Source organism: Eublepharis macularius, chromosome 2 (assembly GCF_028583425.1).
Source record: "Eublepharis macularius isolate TG4126 chromosome 2, MPM_Emac_v1.0, whole genome shotgun sequence".
NCBI classification, from domain to species: Eukaryota; Metazoa; Chordata; class Lepidosauria; order Squamata; family Eublepharidae; genus Eublepharis; species Eublepharis macularius.
In genome coordinates, this window is record NC_072791.1 from 31,220,794 (window position 1) to 31,237,735 (window position 16,942).

The 16,942-nt window shown below is 43.5% G+C and overlaps 1 protein-coding gene across 3 annotated transcripts in view; it reads left to right on the forward strand.

Annotated features, from left to right (window-relative positions):
- The window catches only part of PRIMA1 (proline rich membrane anchor 1), a 79,710-nt gene that overhangs the window by 19,822 nt on the left and 42,946 nt on the right, over positions 1-16,942 (forward strand). For all 3 annotated transcript variants that reach the window (XR_008596552.1, XR_008596551.1, XM_054971994.1), the window contains exon 3: positions 4,907-5,057. Coding sequence is in view for 1 of the 3 variants with exons in the window: in XM_054971994.1 (XP_054827969.1) it covers positions 4,907-5,057 (151 nt within the window). In the remaining 2 variants the exon portion in view is untranslated. The remainder of the gene's footprint in view (positions 1-4,906; positions 5,058-16,942) is intronic.

The window sequence follows — 16,942 nt, forward strand, 5'->3', positions numbered from 1 at the left end:
GTTTACTCCCTCTTCTTTACAGTTCTGAAGAGAAACCAGGACTGGAGGGCGATTCTAGACCTGAAGTTTGTAAACAGGTTCATAAAGCTAAAATGCTTCTGTATAAATTGGAAATCTAGGAAAACACCAACAATTGATAGTTGGATGGCCAGAATATGGGATCATTATATACAGGAAAAAAATTATGATAATATCTTCCGAGCACAACACTTTCCAAGCGAAACTGACTTTACAATAAAATGGGATCCCTTTTTTGATTTTGTGTCTAAAAACAATTTACAGCCACCTAAAAATATAGCAACTTACCTTATGATGTTATAAAAAGCATTTGGGTAATGACATTTTATGGAATAAGTTAAAACAAGCTAAGTTGTATATTTATAATATCTCTAAAAATTGAATAAGTGATTCCTAACAAGCTTTTGTGTTTAATTGTATATAAGATAGAATATATATATAAAGTATATTATTATGTTTAAAAATTATATACACATAACATATTCTATACAAACTGTTATTTTTTGAATTTAATAAAGTTATTTAAAAAAAGTTTTTAAACGCTTCTGTATGGAAATGCTACGCTCAATAACCAGGGAGTTCCTCACTGAAGTTTCCTGAGGTTCCAGGTGAACAACAGGCATTACAAGTTCAGAACCTTGCCCTTTGGTCTAGCCACGGCTCCAGGAGTCTTCACCAAGGTCCTCATCAACCCAATTTTTCAACTCAGAGAGAGGGGAATTCATGTACATCCTTATCTGGACGACATCCTTGTACCCACCAATTCCTGGTCAGTGGATCACCTGGATGACAATAGGCTTCTTACAACATCATGGCTTCCAGATATATTTGGAAAAGTGCTCCACCCAACCCTCTCAGTGTATACATCATCTGGGAATGATCCTGGACACCAAGAGAGGCCGCCTGTTCCTTCCTCAGGAGAAGATACAAAAGACCAAATCCCTGGTTGGTGCAGTCATACAAGACAGATCCATTCCTCTTCTGTCTCTCTCCAAACTAATGGTGCTGGTGGCAAACTGCGAGGCCATCTATTGGAGACGCCTTCACATCGTGGTCATATTGTCCTTCCTCTGCCCTTACCGATTCCTCATCATGATCAAGGTGAATGCCATGTTGAGAGTTATCTAGAAAATCAAGGAGAGCCACCTATGGTGGACCAAGGACAACAACCTTCACCAGGGCAAGAGCTTCCTAAAACCTGTTGTGATCCAACTCTTCACAGATGCCAGCCTAACCGGATGGGGAGCATCCTTGGATGGTTGCCCAGTTCAGGTACGATGGGCTGCGGAGGAATCCCACCTCCCCATCAACCTCCTTGAGGTGAGGGCAATCAGGCATGCCCTGACACACTTCTTCAACCAGGTAGCTGGAAAGGATGTCTTGATTTGCACAGACAACACGTCGGCAAAAGCCTGTATCAGCAAACAAGGAGGAACTCATTCATCCAGACTATTCAAGGAAGCAACCAGCATACTCACATGGGCAGAGCCACATCTGTCATCCATACAAGCAAAGCACATCAGGGACTCAGACAATGTCCAAGCCAATTGGCTCAGCAGGTGGACAATACAGCCAGGAGAATGGTCCCTCAAGAGGGAAGTATTTCAAGTAGTGACAGACCACTGTGGCTGCCCAATAATGGACTTGTTCACATCTCACCTGAATCACCAGGCTTCCTGTGTGCTGCACCACTCTCTCCCCTTCCTTGCCTTTCCCTTCCCTTCCCTGCTTCTCCCTCACCTCCAGGTGTCCAGTATTTTGAGTCCATTTCCCCTGGCCAGTCCAACAAACTACCAGAATGTCTAGGTGAAAACTGGACACCTGGCAATCCTATGTTCAAATAGGGTTTAGCGGATCACTTAGATATTTTCTTTCTGCTTGGTAGCCAGTGTATTGAGCATGCTTGGATTCAACTAGAGTTGCCAGGTCCCCAGGATCTCAAACTGGGGGGTGGACAGGTGGGGGGGGAGGCATACGCATCCATTGTGTCAAGGAAGTACTCTGGAGAGTGTGGGAGTGTTCTGTGGGGCTCCTGGGCCCATTCCTCATGCCTTTTTCTCCACTGGCTATGTAAGAGGTGGCAGGGGCTGGATGCTGGGAGTGGGGGATCCTCTGCCCCCAATGGGGGACTGGTAACCCGAGATTCAACCATGGCATGTGTTATTTAAACAGATTTTGTTTTCATTTTCCTTCGATTTTGAATAGTTATTTTATGTTCTGTATGGTTCTATATAAAGATTATACTTTTTGAATGTTTGTTGGTTTTGGACTTCACCCTATTTGGAGGCCTGGTCCTTCTGGGCAGGATCCTGAGTTGATAAACAGGTAAAACTTACAAGTTTTACCATAGAGTTTTCAGTGATTCCTACAGCTACCCACTGTAGAGATGCCAGTCCCCCGCCAGGGTGGGGGATACCCCACTCCCACCATCTACCTCTGTACCCACTTACCTGGCCAGCAGGGGGGGGACCCGCCTCCCAAGGCATGCTCCTGGGCAGTGCAGCATGCTCCCGTGCTCCGCAGCAGCCCAATTTGGCTCCCTGGGGAGCACAGGAGCACTTACAGGGCAGCACATGATCTGCATGATGATGTCACTTCCCAGAAGTGATGTCATTGTGCAGGCTGCGAGTGTGTGCTCCGCATGTGTGCAGCAGGGTGCCGGGCCTCCAAGCCCCCACTTGGGGGGTCAAGGGACCTGGCAACCCTAACTTCCTGTCACCTCTGAGAGTTTTTCCCCAGAAGTGACATAGCAACACAGCCAATGTCACCTTTTAAAAAGATTTCCCCTATCACAACTTGAAACGGTAGTAGGGAATGGTACCTGGGGGCAAGGGATTCCCTGCCTTGACTGGAGGACCAGCATGCCTGAGGGGGGAGTCAAAGCAGGTAAAGTGACCCTTAGGAATTCGAAATGGATAAAAGTTACCTAAGGAATTCAAGGGAGCAAAAACATTACTCCATTGATCTCCTGCATGGACAATCATTATTATAAAATAAAGGAAGGCCACATATGCAACCTGTTAAGCTAGCTAAGTAATGTCCATAGTGAAAGGACAGCTCCAACACTTTGAATTTTTGTCCAGTCAAAATACCTATGAGATCTAGTTTGAAAGAGAAACGTGCCTCTTCCTCAGCAAACCCCCTATTTCTCCACTGCTAAAGGTGCCAAGGGTTTTGAATATTAATAGAAGGACAGTTGTTTGTGGAGGTGAAAAGAAGTAATTTGCATGTAGGTGAAAGAACAAAACCATCTAAAGATCTGCCTTTGTCAGACATTGAAGGAACTATACTGAATTATTTCAGGTGGGTAGCTGTGTTGGTTTGCATTAGAAGAGCAAGATTTGGGTTCCTTAGCACCTTAAAGACGAACTAGAAAGCTCCCTTCTTCAGATACATAGAGAAGTGGAAGTACGTAGGGTTTTATCCAGCAAGAAGGTGGGAGGGGTATTTAAAGTAAGGGTGTAAGGTGTAATAATACTGTAATTAGCTTAATAGAGTTGGGCCACGAAAAGTTCATCAATCCAAATGTTTTGAATGCTTGCAAGTTTCTTATAATTGGGTTTCCAACAGAGAGATATGGGGTAAAGCTATTCATTTTATCTGCAGGTCTGTCACTGAACTGAGGAAACCTCAGTCAATCATATGCATTGTGGGTCAACGATTAATTTATTAAATCTGTATAAATTTGCAAATGCACAGAGAATTTGGAAAGACAAAAGTATTTTTTTGTTTCGTTTTTAGATTATGTATACATGTGTCACACATGTGTCTTTGAAGAGGCATTCCATCCTGGGTGAGAAAAGAAGAATGCCTCTTCTAAGAAGGTACCTGCCATCTGTGGTTTTTGTAGATACTTATATAAAACATAATCCACAATATTTTTAAAATCCTTCTTGAGTCATTAAGGCCACTTACTTAATCAATCAAAATATTTTAAGTTGATCTAACCAATTAAGTGAGCAAACTTTGTAGCCCGTTTTGTTTATGTAGCACCGTCAATAGACATGGCACATTAAGCAGAGCTTCATAAAACAAGTCTTGAAATCTGAATTTAACTAAGTGAAGACAGGAGAGGGAATGAGCAGAATAGCAAGGGATGGATGTGAGCAAACATGGTTTCGTATATTTCAGTGTGCTTCTACTTGTGGAAAAGAGTTATGGGGATGAACTAAAGTCTTAATTGAAAAGCTGGGTTTTAACAAAGAATTGGAAGGCTGAGTGAGATGGCATCACATACAGATTCAGGGAGAAGATTCCCTGAATGCGAATCTGTAAGAGGAACGGTTAGAGAAATTAAAGAGAGGAGGAGATGGGGTAGAAATTGGAAGGGTAAAGGCAGGGACTTTGTGGGAAATAAGGAGAGAAAGAAACAGAGGGCAACACTGCAGAAAACGTTATAGGCAGGACTTTTTTTCAGCTGGAACGCGGTGGAACAGAGTTCTGGAACCTCGTGAAAATGGTCACATGGCTGGTGGCCCTGCCCCCTGATCTCCAGACAGAGGGGAGTTTAGATTGCCCTCCGCACCACCAAGCACCACCGAGCAGCGCGGAGGGCAATCTAAACTCCCCTCTGTCTGGAGATCAGGGGGTGGGGCCACCAGCCATGTGACCATTTTCTGCGAGGGCAACCCACTGAGTTCCACCACCTCTTTTCCCAGAAAAAAAGCCCTGGTTATAGGCAAGAATAACCGGATTGTGCTTGAAATGGAAGTGAGTGGAATACCTGTGCAGATATTTGGGGAGGGACATGTCTTGGTCTGCCCGCAGAGATTGTTTGTGAAAAGAGGGACGAATCATCTTTGCTATCAGATACTGGTGGTGTTTGTTAATGTTTTTAAACCTAATACGTGCATTCAGTAAATAATTTTAAATATATTTTCCTTTGCAGATCACTCAGGGTGAACCTCAAAAGTCATGCTTCAAGCCTGTAGCAGAGAAAGTTACAGACAGCTGCCAGCAGATCTGCCAGTGTAGACCACCTCCATTACCGCCCCCACCACCTCCTCCTCCACCGCCAAGGTTGCTTGGGACCCCATTGCGTAAGTAGAGTACACTAGTATTTTTTTAAGGAAAAGTAGAGGGGGGGGCACTAATTTAACTTTACTTGCATTTTCCATTGGACAAAGGGGTAGATGTTCTAAGTAAAGATAATCAAATGTTTTGGCTCATTGAACAGGGATTTCTGCCGAGGAGCCAGGCAAATTCCCTCTGTGTTCTAAGCCGTATGGCTCTTTTCTCAAAGCAACTCATTAACACGCTGGAGCCCCAGAAGATCATTGCCTTACAATTTGCATTAGCATGTTTTGAATATTTTATGATCCCGTATTTAGATAGATTTATAGTGTTCTCCAAAACAAGATCACATCCACACTAGAAGAGAGAAGACAGCTATGATAATTGGCCATCTCCTGATGAGACATAAACAGCAGTATCAGTTTACGTCAACACAGACTCTGCCCCCACTTATTCTCAGATAAAGTGAGTGGCCTTTTTTCCAAGCTTACACATAAAGGCTGTAAATATCGGTGTAACCTAGGAAAATTTTTGAAATTTGTGTTTGGGACTGTGTGGAGATGCGCTGTCTGGTGTAGCCATAGGTTTCCATGGCACTCTTTGAGATTGGACCCACTCTTGTTTGTGATTCCTGACTGCAGAGTGATTAGAGTTTTGAAGTTGGATGGATTGCTCAATTGGAGATGTGACTAGAGGAGCTGTTACATGGAAGAGGATTGCTTCTTTGTGGAATAAGTAACATTTATCTTTCAGTCCATTTTTTAAAAATCCTATCCCTCCTCCAGGGAACTCAGAATGGCATACATGGCTCTCTCCTTCATTCTACCCTCAGAACACTGTTCTAAGGGAGATTAGGATGAGAGAAAGAGAGCAGGGAAAGAACGTGGGGAACATCCTGAAGGCAGCTGAACGAGATCTGAGTTTCTGTTCCTCGTCTTAGAGGTATTTAGCTTAGGCATGCCTAGAAATACCAGCTTTTGGCATGAGGCTTGCCACCTGTGGCCTTGAAGTGAGCTGGGGCACGGATCCAGACCAGATTTGGATTATTGCATGATTATCCTGTTTCTTTGTTTAAATTACATTTTTGCATTTTGTAAGCTGCTTTCAGTGCTGTCCTCAGCAGAGTCACGTGGTTCTGAACCCATCTTTTGCCAAGGGGCAAATTGTTCATTTGGATTGGAAGGCAATAAACATACAAGTGTGGAAGGAAAACAGGTTTTATTAAATCCCTCCAGTAATTTACAGGAAATAAATGAATAAGTACAGAACAGAGATTATGCTTACGCTTGGGAACCCTGGGGGAGGACAGTGGGCGGACCCTTGATTCTGGCTGGTTGCACAGTGCTGCTCTGCAGTTCAGTCTCAGCTGGAATTTAGCAGGGGAAGGAGTTTCTAAGACTAGTATAAATACTGTTACATGGGTACACCTAGTACTTGTTTTCTCCTAATTGTCTTCAGAGAGAGATGATGTATGCAAGACTAACTGATAAGCTGCACATCAGGCAAGCGTTCAAGAAGATGGTGGTGGTGGTAGTGGTGGTGATGATAAATAACTGCGCTCATATACTGCTCTTCTAGACAGATCAGTGCCTCACCCAGAGTGGTGAACAAGTTAATGTTATTATTATCCCCACAATACAGCTAGGGAGCTGGGGCTGAGAGGAGTGGCTTAGCCTACGGCCACCTACTGAACTCATGGCAGTAGTGGGATTCAAACCAGTAGAGTGCTGATTTGCAGCTGAACCACTTAACCACTGTGCTACAGCAGTTCAGTGTTACTATCCTCCCTAAAACTCTTGTACCAGGTGCTGATCTCAGCACCTCACTCTGAAATGCAATAACATTGTTCATGAATAGATAAATGGACCTCAGATTGAAAAATAAGATCTTTAAGAGAAAAATGCCTTACACAGCCGAAAAGGAATTTATTTATTTAATTAGATTTTCAGTCTGCTCTCTCCACAAGCAGGTTCAGAGTGGAGCACAACAGAATAATATACATAAAAGATGAAAACCATGGTCAGCACAGGCCTGCACAGCAAACTGGGTACAAGATGGAGGAACTGTGGCACACCACTAAGCTCCTCAAGATCACAATATTCTTCTGCATACAGCCCATTCATGGATTTAGAAGGGTAGAGGTGTGTTTAGGATGGTGCTGCTTGTGTCCGCATTAGCGGGGAAAGTACTTAAGAGAGTGAGTGGCCCCAGCACCAGATACGCTTCATAGCCAAGCGGGGATTTGAATCCCAAGCTTCTAGTCAAATATTAGGCCTGCAAGGTCTCCTGCTTTGGTTTGCCTGGACCCCACCACTTTGGTTGTTTGCTACTCAGTGGAGCAGCGGGAGCAAAATGATTGGGGCGAGGGGAGGATAGCCATTGTGCCACAATATCATTCCAAACCTGGAAATGTCGTCCCTGCATCAGCATGACATTCTAAGATTTCACTTGAAACTCTCTCACCATCGTTTTGGGTGAATCTTAGGGCATTGTGCTGACCTAGTGATGTCACTTCCAGAGTCAAACTGGAAGTGATGTTGCAACATTGGTCTGACACCGTTTGTTGCAACCCCGCTCCCCCTCCGCTCTCCCAGAGTTGCCAGCTCTGAGCTGGCTGCCCTCTCTGGAACTGTTAATATGACATCACATTGGTCATTGCATGTCAGTGGATACAGTCAGCCAATGACTCCCAGCTGACTCAGGCTCCCTAGTTTTGCCTTACAGCTCTTTTGCTAGCCTTCCCCTCAGCCAATGGGAGGGAGAAGGCAGGGCTCATTGCAAATTTTCTGACTACTGGAGCCATCATCAGTGCTGAACTGAGCTTCAGGGATGACTAATTAAAGAAAGCAGCAGGGAATAAGTTCCCAGTTGCTGAGCTGGAACCTCACCCTTGGGTAATGTATATTTTGGAAAAGATGCATTTATGCAGCTGCTGTAGCAAGACACATTATGAAATATAAGCTTTCCCCCTATCCTTTGTAATGTATTAGTAACTGTCCTGATTTTTTGTGAAAACTCCAAATCTGAAAGTATCTCTTTCAGCACTGGGAAGTTTGTGTATTACATTTTTAAAAAGAAGTGCATGCTTCTGACCCAGTGGGCTCTGGCTGGGTGCTACAAACCTCTTTGTTATTTTAGCTGTGGTATTACTAGGGCTAGGAACATGAGCTTTTGTAGTCTGGAGCCCTCTTCATCAGACTGTGCAAAAGGGTAGATAGACACATCAAAAATAGCGGTGTTCAGACTCAGAGTCACAGTGGAGAATGTGTCAGTCTTCCAAGATAGTCAGCCGTTGACCTCCAAGTCACCATGCTTCAACAAAAAGACTTCAAAGGGCAGCTTCAGTAGGGAAGTATCAGCAAATCTGTTTATATGGAATTAAGATGAGCCTTTTTTATCTTTCCTTCTATGGAAAGCATTTCTTTCTTTCTTTACAGTATGTTTTCTACACTGAGCCTCAGTATGGATTACATGATGTTAACCAATGTAAACAAATAGGGTGAGAGATCTGATAAGTAATGCAATAGAACTTATTTTTGTTGTCACAGCCACCTTATGTCAACCCCATAGGGTTTTCAAGGGAAGAGAAGAACAGAGGTAGCTTCCCATTGTCTGCCTTTGCATAGCAGCCTCAGACTTCCTTGGTGGCCTCCCATCCAAGTACTAACTAGGGCTGACCCTGGTTAGCTTCCGAAATCTGATGAGATTGGTCTAGCCTGGGTTATCTAGGTCACCAAGCAATAGGACTAGGATGACAAAAATTAGAGACAGTGCAAAAAAGAATCGGTTGTGATATACAAGCCATGCAGAAAATGGAATTACGGAAGTAGAAAATGAGGCAGGTAACAGCAGGAAAAAACATACAACATATAGATAATATATACTATACACAATGGCATAGACTATAAGCCTATTCTTTTTATAAAAAAGCACTTTCCTGAACCATTCTCTTAGACATCAGCCCTGTTACCTTTTTAAAAATGCTGCCCTGAACAACTATATTGTACATAGAAATGACAGAAATGGGGGAGTCTTCCTGGCCTCCTCAGGCCATTCTACAAGGTAAGGGGCCACAACAGAGAATGCACATGTTGAGGCAGCTATCAATCTTACCCATTTGTGGGGTTGCACCTTCAGAAGGCTTTGCTCAGATGAGCAAAGCTGTCATGGTGGAGCATAGCAGAGAAGGCAGTCCTACAGATATGTGGATCCGAAGCCATTAAGGGCTTTGTAGGTGATAACCAGTACCTTGAATTGAACCTGGTAATTGATAGAATTATAGGGTTGGAAGGGAACTCTGGAGTCATCTATTCCAACGTCCTGCATAATGCAGGAAATTCACAACTACCTCCCCAACGCACACTCCCAGTGACCCCTGCTCCATGCCCAGAAGATGGCAAAACACCATCAGGATCCCTAGCCAAACTGGCCTGGGGAAATTTACTTCCTGACTCCAAAGTGGTGATCAGCAGCAGTTGGTGTATTGTCTCTAGTACTGGAGCAAGTAAACATCCATCATGACTAGTAGCCACTAATTGCCCCATCCTCCATAAATTGGTCTGTTCCCCTTTTAAAGCCTTCCAAGTTGGCTACTATTAACTCATCCTGTGGCAGCGAATTCCACAAGCTAACTGTGCCCTGTGTGAAGCAGTGGGCTCCTCTAGTTCTTGACAGCTTATGCCGCATTACGTGTGTTGGTCTTTAAGGTGCCACAGAATTCATTCTTCTTTTGGCCAAAACATATCCACACAGCTACTCACGAGGAATTAGAAACACTCATGCCATTCTTTAAATGACGGCATGTGTCCAGTTCATGCCTTTAGGTCAAGCTAGATGAGAAACAGACCAGATTCAGCAATGGCAATGGGGAAGGAGTAGGGGCTAGGCCTTCCCCATACCATTTTCCCCAATTGATACCTGTATGTTTTCATGTGGAGGTTTGCATGGGGGGAAATGTCACAGGATGAAATTCCCAGGAGACATTTTGACTAATTGCCTTTCCTCTTACATGGGTTCTGAGTGGAACCATCTGCAGATATTCCAGTTTGTGTAAATGGGAACTCTGAAAATCACATGGCACTACAAAGCAGGCAGTAGCTCTGTGTGTGCATCCCCATTGTGCAAATACAGCTTTTCCGGACACTTTTGTGGACATGGAAGCTCATGCTCTGCAGAAATTCTGTGTGCACACATGTGCCTTGTTGTAATAATTATTGTTATTAATAATAATTCTTGGATCCTTTGATTTAAATTCTTTATACTATCAAAGAGGCCTGTAGGTGTCCTCACATTTCTCACTGCAAGGTGCCTCTCAGGTCAGAAACAGTACCGAATAACTAAGGAATTTCACACAAAAGAATCTTGTTATTCTAGAAAATTGCAAAGTTGCCTGTGATTCTACAATTGAGTCACTTGGAAAGAGAGCCTGCACTATTTCTTTCAACCAGTGTTGAAATAAATGCCACTTTATACATCATTATGGGAATACACACACAAGACAGAATCTTTATTGGCATAACCATTACGGGAATACAAGATTTATGATACTGCGAACATTAACATCTTCTAGTGTTGTCCTTCAACCTGTTTCTTGATCTGTGTTTTACTTCCAGCATTCTAGGGTCATTTCCCCCCCAAATTAAAAAGGGAAATCAATTCTTGGGTTCAGGGGTTGCAGACAGGCAGCTGTTGAGTCTGTGGAGAAATATATTTTGCCAAGTTTGTACTGCAGAGAATGAAAGAAGTCTATTTTCCTTTCTTTTTGTATTTTTTCCAGTGTTTTTATAGTATCTCCGATTTGTCTGTGTCTGTGCCACATCACAGGGGTGTAAAGCAGGGAAAAAAATAACAGTATTTTGAGTCATTTGGCGGTGATACTGTATGTTCATAGCTTTTTCAAAACAAATCAGCTCTAATGTCAGCACTTAGGAGGTTAGTGTATTGAACCACCCTTCACAATTTGTTCCAATATCAGTCTCAGTATGCTGGATCCTCTTCCCTGCCTTACCCCTGCCCCTTTGGTTCTTTCTTCTGCACCCCTATCCAGTAGATGCATTGTGCACAGGAAAACAGAAGATGCTTCCAACTTGCTTCGAAGTCACCAGAGTTGTACATGTTCATTGGAATGTGCACATGGGTGAACATCCCCTGATACCGAAATAAAAAAGACAGCCCTTTTCGTGCAAAATATTGCATGCGCCTTAGGGCTTTCAGGCAATTAAAGAAAATTTAGCTGATTAGCCGTATGACTTTTAATCAGTTCATTGATTGATTGTCTGCATATATTTGCATAAGAATAAACAGTAGTGCTAAAGACCATTTTTATTTCTTTTAAATGCTAGCTACACATATCAGGCTGTTGTAGAAAAGGCATTTCCCCTTTGAGTGAGTCATCAGGGGAGTGTTTCCTCCTCACAGATTTTGTAAGCATTTGAATTAAAAGTAATTTAGACCACTTTAATAAATAAATCAGTTGCCCTAATTAATTAGTTGGGGCATCTTTTAAAATCAGTTCATGTAGAGCAGAGAGCCTGTGGTTCAGTGATAGATCATCTGCTGTGAACACAGAAGGTCCTAGATCCGGTGCTTGGCATTTACAGATGAAAGGATTATGATGTGATCCTGTTAGGATGTGAAGGACTTCTGGAAAGCTACTGCCCATCAGTGTAGACAGCACCACCCTTGACGGACCAAGTGCCTGACTCAGTGACAGGCGGCTTCATGTATTCCTGTGTAACTAACAAATCTGATAAGTTGTGTTGGAAAGCGCCTTCAAGTTGCAGCTGACTTATGGCAACCCTGCAGGATTTTCAAAGCAAGAGACATTCAGGGGTGGTTTGCCATTGCCTGCCTCTGTGTAGTGACCATAGACTTCCTTGGTGGTCTCCCATCCAAGTACACTACACCAAACTGGCTCTCAGTTTGGTTGTAAATCTAATTACACTTGCCACGTGGCCATTACCAGTGCTGATATATATCTGGGAGCTGCCCCTCCTGTTTCCATGTTTCAGCATGGAATCATAAAAATTATGAGTCAGTTATGTATCACAAATCTAAAAATCCTCTACACACTATTTTGTCATCAAGGAACAGCAGGTTTACGATGCATTTTTGTGGTTAATAATTATTTATCCAAACAGACTGTGCTTCAAGGGTGAAAAAAATGGGCACTTTCCCCCTCTGGTAGATACAGTAGATTTTCTTCTGGGGAAGCAGTGTGTGATCCAGCATGAAAGGGCAAGGAAAGGCTGCTGTACTGAAAGAAACAGATGTTCTGCTTCATGTGTGCAATCTCTTAAACAGATGCAAAGCGTACACTCTGGGCCACAGCTGCAGGATTTAATCACAGCTGAAATAATGTGTGAATGAAAGCCATGTTAAATAGAGACTGGTTTGTTGGGTGCCTCTTCTTTGTAGCTCTTTCTAATTCAGTGAGATGAAGGTTGCCCCATCCTCTCAATACAATCAAGTTGTTACAGTCCAAAGGGATTTACATCATTGATCAGAATTCCTGGTCTTCGGGCTATAATTGTATGTGCATTTTTTTTTCAAAAGAAAATCTTTTTCTCTCTGGAACTTCAAGGTCTTGGCCACAATAATGGATCCTAATTTCATAGCGATTTGTACTTGAACAAGTGCCAATGTTAGGAAAAATAATAATAATAAAAGCAAAACATCGCTAAGAGAGTAGCTGTTTGGCAACAATGTCAGCACAAAGTATGCAGTTTGGTTTGTGGGATTTGAAATGTTCATGCGGATGGCACTGAAGGAAACTTAAATAGCTCGGTCATTCAAGGCCACTGTAATGCACATCTGAGGAGATCCCGAGGCTGCCATTACCATCCATTTGTGAACTATCTTTCTGAAGAAGGGATGTTGTTTGTTGGCTTAGCCACCATCTTCATGTGGGAGCAGCTCTGTCTGCTCCTGAGAGAGAGAGTAACTAGCTCGAAACTGCACCAGGATCGTCATGGCAGAGTGTGTTTAACCCTGGTCCCCCCTCCCTCCTAGTCAAATAGTCTAACCACTAGTTCCTTGACTTTGTGCTTTCATTGCATGCCACTTCCTGATTTCTGTCCACTCACCACTTCTTGAGTCCCTGGGCTCATGTGGAGTTCTCTTTCTCTTGGGTCACGCCTTCAACCAACTTCATGCCTTCACAGCAATCTATTATTCCTCTTCCTCCTCCTTGTATGTTTTAGTTCTTTTAGCCACCCTGATTCTCAGCCACCCTCTTACGTTTGCTCAGTACTCTTGTTCTTTAACTCCCCTTCCTGCCTACAGAATGTATTCGCCACAGCTTTCCCCTCCCGGCATTACCTTTTCTCCTACAGTCCCTCTTAAGGTTCTTGTTTTTCACCCTGATTCTGGACTCCTTGCCCTTTAGTGTGTCCTGGGACCTCTTCTCCTTTGAACTTCACAGTCTACATTGTGTCTGTTTTGTCTTCGCAACTTCTCTTGTCCCTAAACAAACAGTTTTCTAAATAAATAAAAACAAATAAACCTGAGTCTCCCAATATAGGCAGTTATCCCTATTGATTGTGCTGCTGTGACATCAAAACCCTTGGCACCAGAATCTTTTTACTACCGCATGGTACAGTCCAGTAAATGATTGTGCCATGAAACAGTTTGTCTTGGAACCATCAAGAGGGGAGGCAACTGGGGGTCTCCTTACATGATACGTTTCTGCACAGGCATGCACAAGTTTTAATGTGTTCCCTGCAGAGACGTGTCTACTGAGGGGGACTGCTTTGTTTTTAACAAGGAGAGCTCAAAACTGTGATGCAGGGGGAGGAAGGGCTCCTGCCCTCACCCCAATGCCATTTTCTCGCATGAAAACCGCAGGCGAAGAGAGTTATTCACTGACTGTGCAGCCCAGATTCTCCACGTAGAGCAGTAAAGTTGGCAAAATCACTCCCCTTCCATGTGCTCTTTTTGAGCAGGAAAATGGCTTGGGGGACGGCAGGAGCGCTCCCTCCCCTTGGGGTGCTGTTCTGAGCCTGTTTGAGCTCTCTCTCTGTTCCTTTCAGCTGACATGTGTCTGCAGGGAGCACGTTAAAATCAGCGCATGCCCATGCAGAAATGTATCTTGCAGTGAGACCCTGAGTCAAGCTGACAAGAGATGAAATTTTTCATCTGATTGGCAAATTAAAAGGTAACAATTTATTGTGTCCAGATGGCATACTACTAAGATTACTTAAGGAACTCAGATGTGATACTGTTGATAACATGTAGCATCGCTAAAATTAGCCTACCTACTGTTGGATTGGAAAGTGACATTATTTAAGGGGAGGTGGGGGTCCAGGGAAGGTTCAACAGATTACAAGTCTGTTGGCTTAATGTCTGTTCTGGGTGAACTAGTGGAAATAGTTATTCAAGATATATCAAACACAGAGGAACAAACTCTACTGAGGAAGTATCAGCGTGTCTTTTGCAGAAGGCAGCCATACTTCATTAACTTTTGGGAGTCATTGAAAGTATTAACAGGGATGTGGGTCAGGGTGACCTGGGGACATTCTATACTTGGCCTTCCAAAAAACTTCTGATGAAGTTGCTCACCAAAAAGCTAAGTCAATTTACCACTGTGTAATGTGAATTGGTTCTATCATGGTTTTGTAACTGGTTAATAGGAAACAGATGGTAGAAATAAATAGTTCTCACAAAGGAGAGAATCAAGCAGTAGGATCCTCCAGGGATTTGTATTAGAACAGATGCTCTTTAGTTTGCTCGTAAATGATCTGGAATTGGAGCGTGAACAGTGAAGTGACCAAATTTGTAGATGACACCAAATTATTCATGGTCATGAAAAACAAAGTGGGTTGTGAAGAGCTCTTGGAAGGATCTCTCTAGATTAGGTTAACGAGCAACAGTATGGCAAATGAGGTTCAGTGCAAGTATGTGTAAAGGGCATACTGGGGCAACTCCCCCCTTCCTGAATTTACATAAACACTGAGGGGGACCTGAACTTGTGGTGACTGGCCTGGGAGGAGATCTTGGATGCCGTGATCAATAGCTCAATCGAAAGGGCTACACTGTGTATGATAATAGAGAAAAAGACAGATTCTAAGGGAGTAATAGAGAAGGGGCTGAATATAAAGCAACCACTTTTTAAAGATGGGTAGCACCATGTTAGTTTGTCTGTAGAAGACAGCATGAGTCCAGTAGCACCTATAAAACCAGGGCTCAGTTCGAGGGGGAATGCACAGGAATGCAGTTCCGGCAGTTCCCCAAATAAGTCACATGTGAGGTAGCCCCGACCACCTGACGGCCATTTTGGGCCTGTTTCGGCCTGGATTGAGGCTGAAACGGCCCGGATCAGGCCTCTGACAAGTGGTGGGTCATCAGCGGTCCAATCCTGACCATTTTGGGCCCCCTTTCGGCCATTTTCAGCCCCTTTTTGCCATTTTGGGCCTAATTTCGGCCCTAAATGGCCAGGATTGGGTCCAAAATAGCCAGAATAGGTGATGTCAGGGGGTGTAGTATATGCAAATCAGTTATACTAATGACACACTTCCGGTGATGGCAAGAGGCGTGGCATATGCTAATGAGTTATGCTAATGAGTTCTTCCAGCTCTTTTTCTACGAAATGACCCCTGTATGAAACTAACAACATTTATCGTAGGGCATGAGCTTTCATGAGTTAGTCTTATAGGTGCTACTGAACTCATGCTCTTTTCCACTTTTTTAATGCTCTTGTACAGACCTGTGGTGTGAATACATGAGGAATACTGTGTACAGTTCTGGTTACAGCATCTAAAAAGAGTATCATAGAGATGGGGAAAGGGCAGAAAATGGCAAGCAAAAGAAATGAAAAACTTAGGAGTTTAGAGGGAAAGCAATTAGGGGACATAATAGACCTTTATTAAATTACCCAGAGGTTGTATAGTGTTACCCGAGTACTAAAATTCACACATGAAACTGTCCTGTACTGAATCAGACCATCAGTTCCACAAGGTCAGTATTTTCTGTTTAGACTGATGGTGGCTATCCAGGGTCTCAGGCAGAGGTCTTTCACTTCCTCTTCTGCCTGGTCCTTTTTAATTGGAGATGCTGAGGATTGAACCTGACACCTTCTGCATGCAAAGCAGAGGCTCTTCCTCTGAACCATGTCCCCTCCTCTCAGGGGCAGCCAGTTAACTTGATAAACAATGGTTTCTAGACAGACGAAAGACAAAACTTTATACAATGTATTATTAACGTCTCATTGCCATGGGATGTGGTGATAGCCATCAGCTAAGATATCATTAAAAGGGAGACTAGATACATTCATGTATGATTGGTCCATCAGTGGCTATTAACCGTATGGCCGAATGAGATCTCCATGTTCAGAGGGAGTTATCTTGGAAGTGGAAGTTTTGCTCTTTGTTCCCTGCCTTTTCAGGGCATTAGTTTGGAAGCAGTGGGAAGCCTGACTAGATGGACCATTGATCGGATCCACGAGTGTTCTTCTTATGTTCTTAATAGATACACTAAATTTAGAGGATGCTATGAGCAGCCTAGGAGGATGTTGTGGGTTCCTCAAACTCTCCACTTGTCCTCTTTCTTCAGTGGTGTTTGTTTCTCAACTGGCTTGGTGGTTTACAGGGAATATCTCAGCTGCAGCCACGGAATGACAATGAAAGAAGAGCAGGCACAGTACTCTTACCAGAGGGCTTGAGGAGGTGATAACATAAATGCTGGTGCCATAGCTGCAGCACCATGCAGGCATGCAGCTACTGACTGGCTAGGAGAACTTGGTTCTGCTGAGTGATGTCATTATTTGCACTGATACCAGGTTGTGCTTGCTACTCAATAGCTACATGCCTGCAAGATGATGCAACTCTGCCATTGCCTTCTGATGCCCTTCGGTAGGGACACTCAGGCAGTGCTCAATGGTTGGACTATTACCGTAACTCACTATGTGAGCCACTGC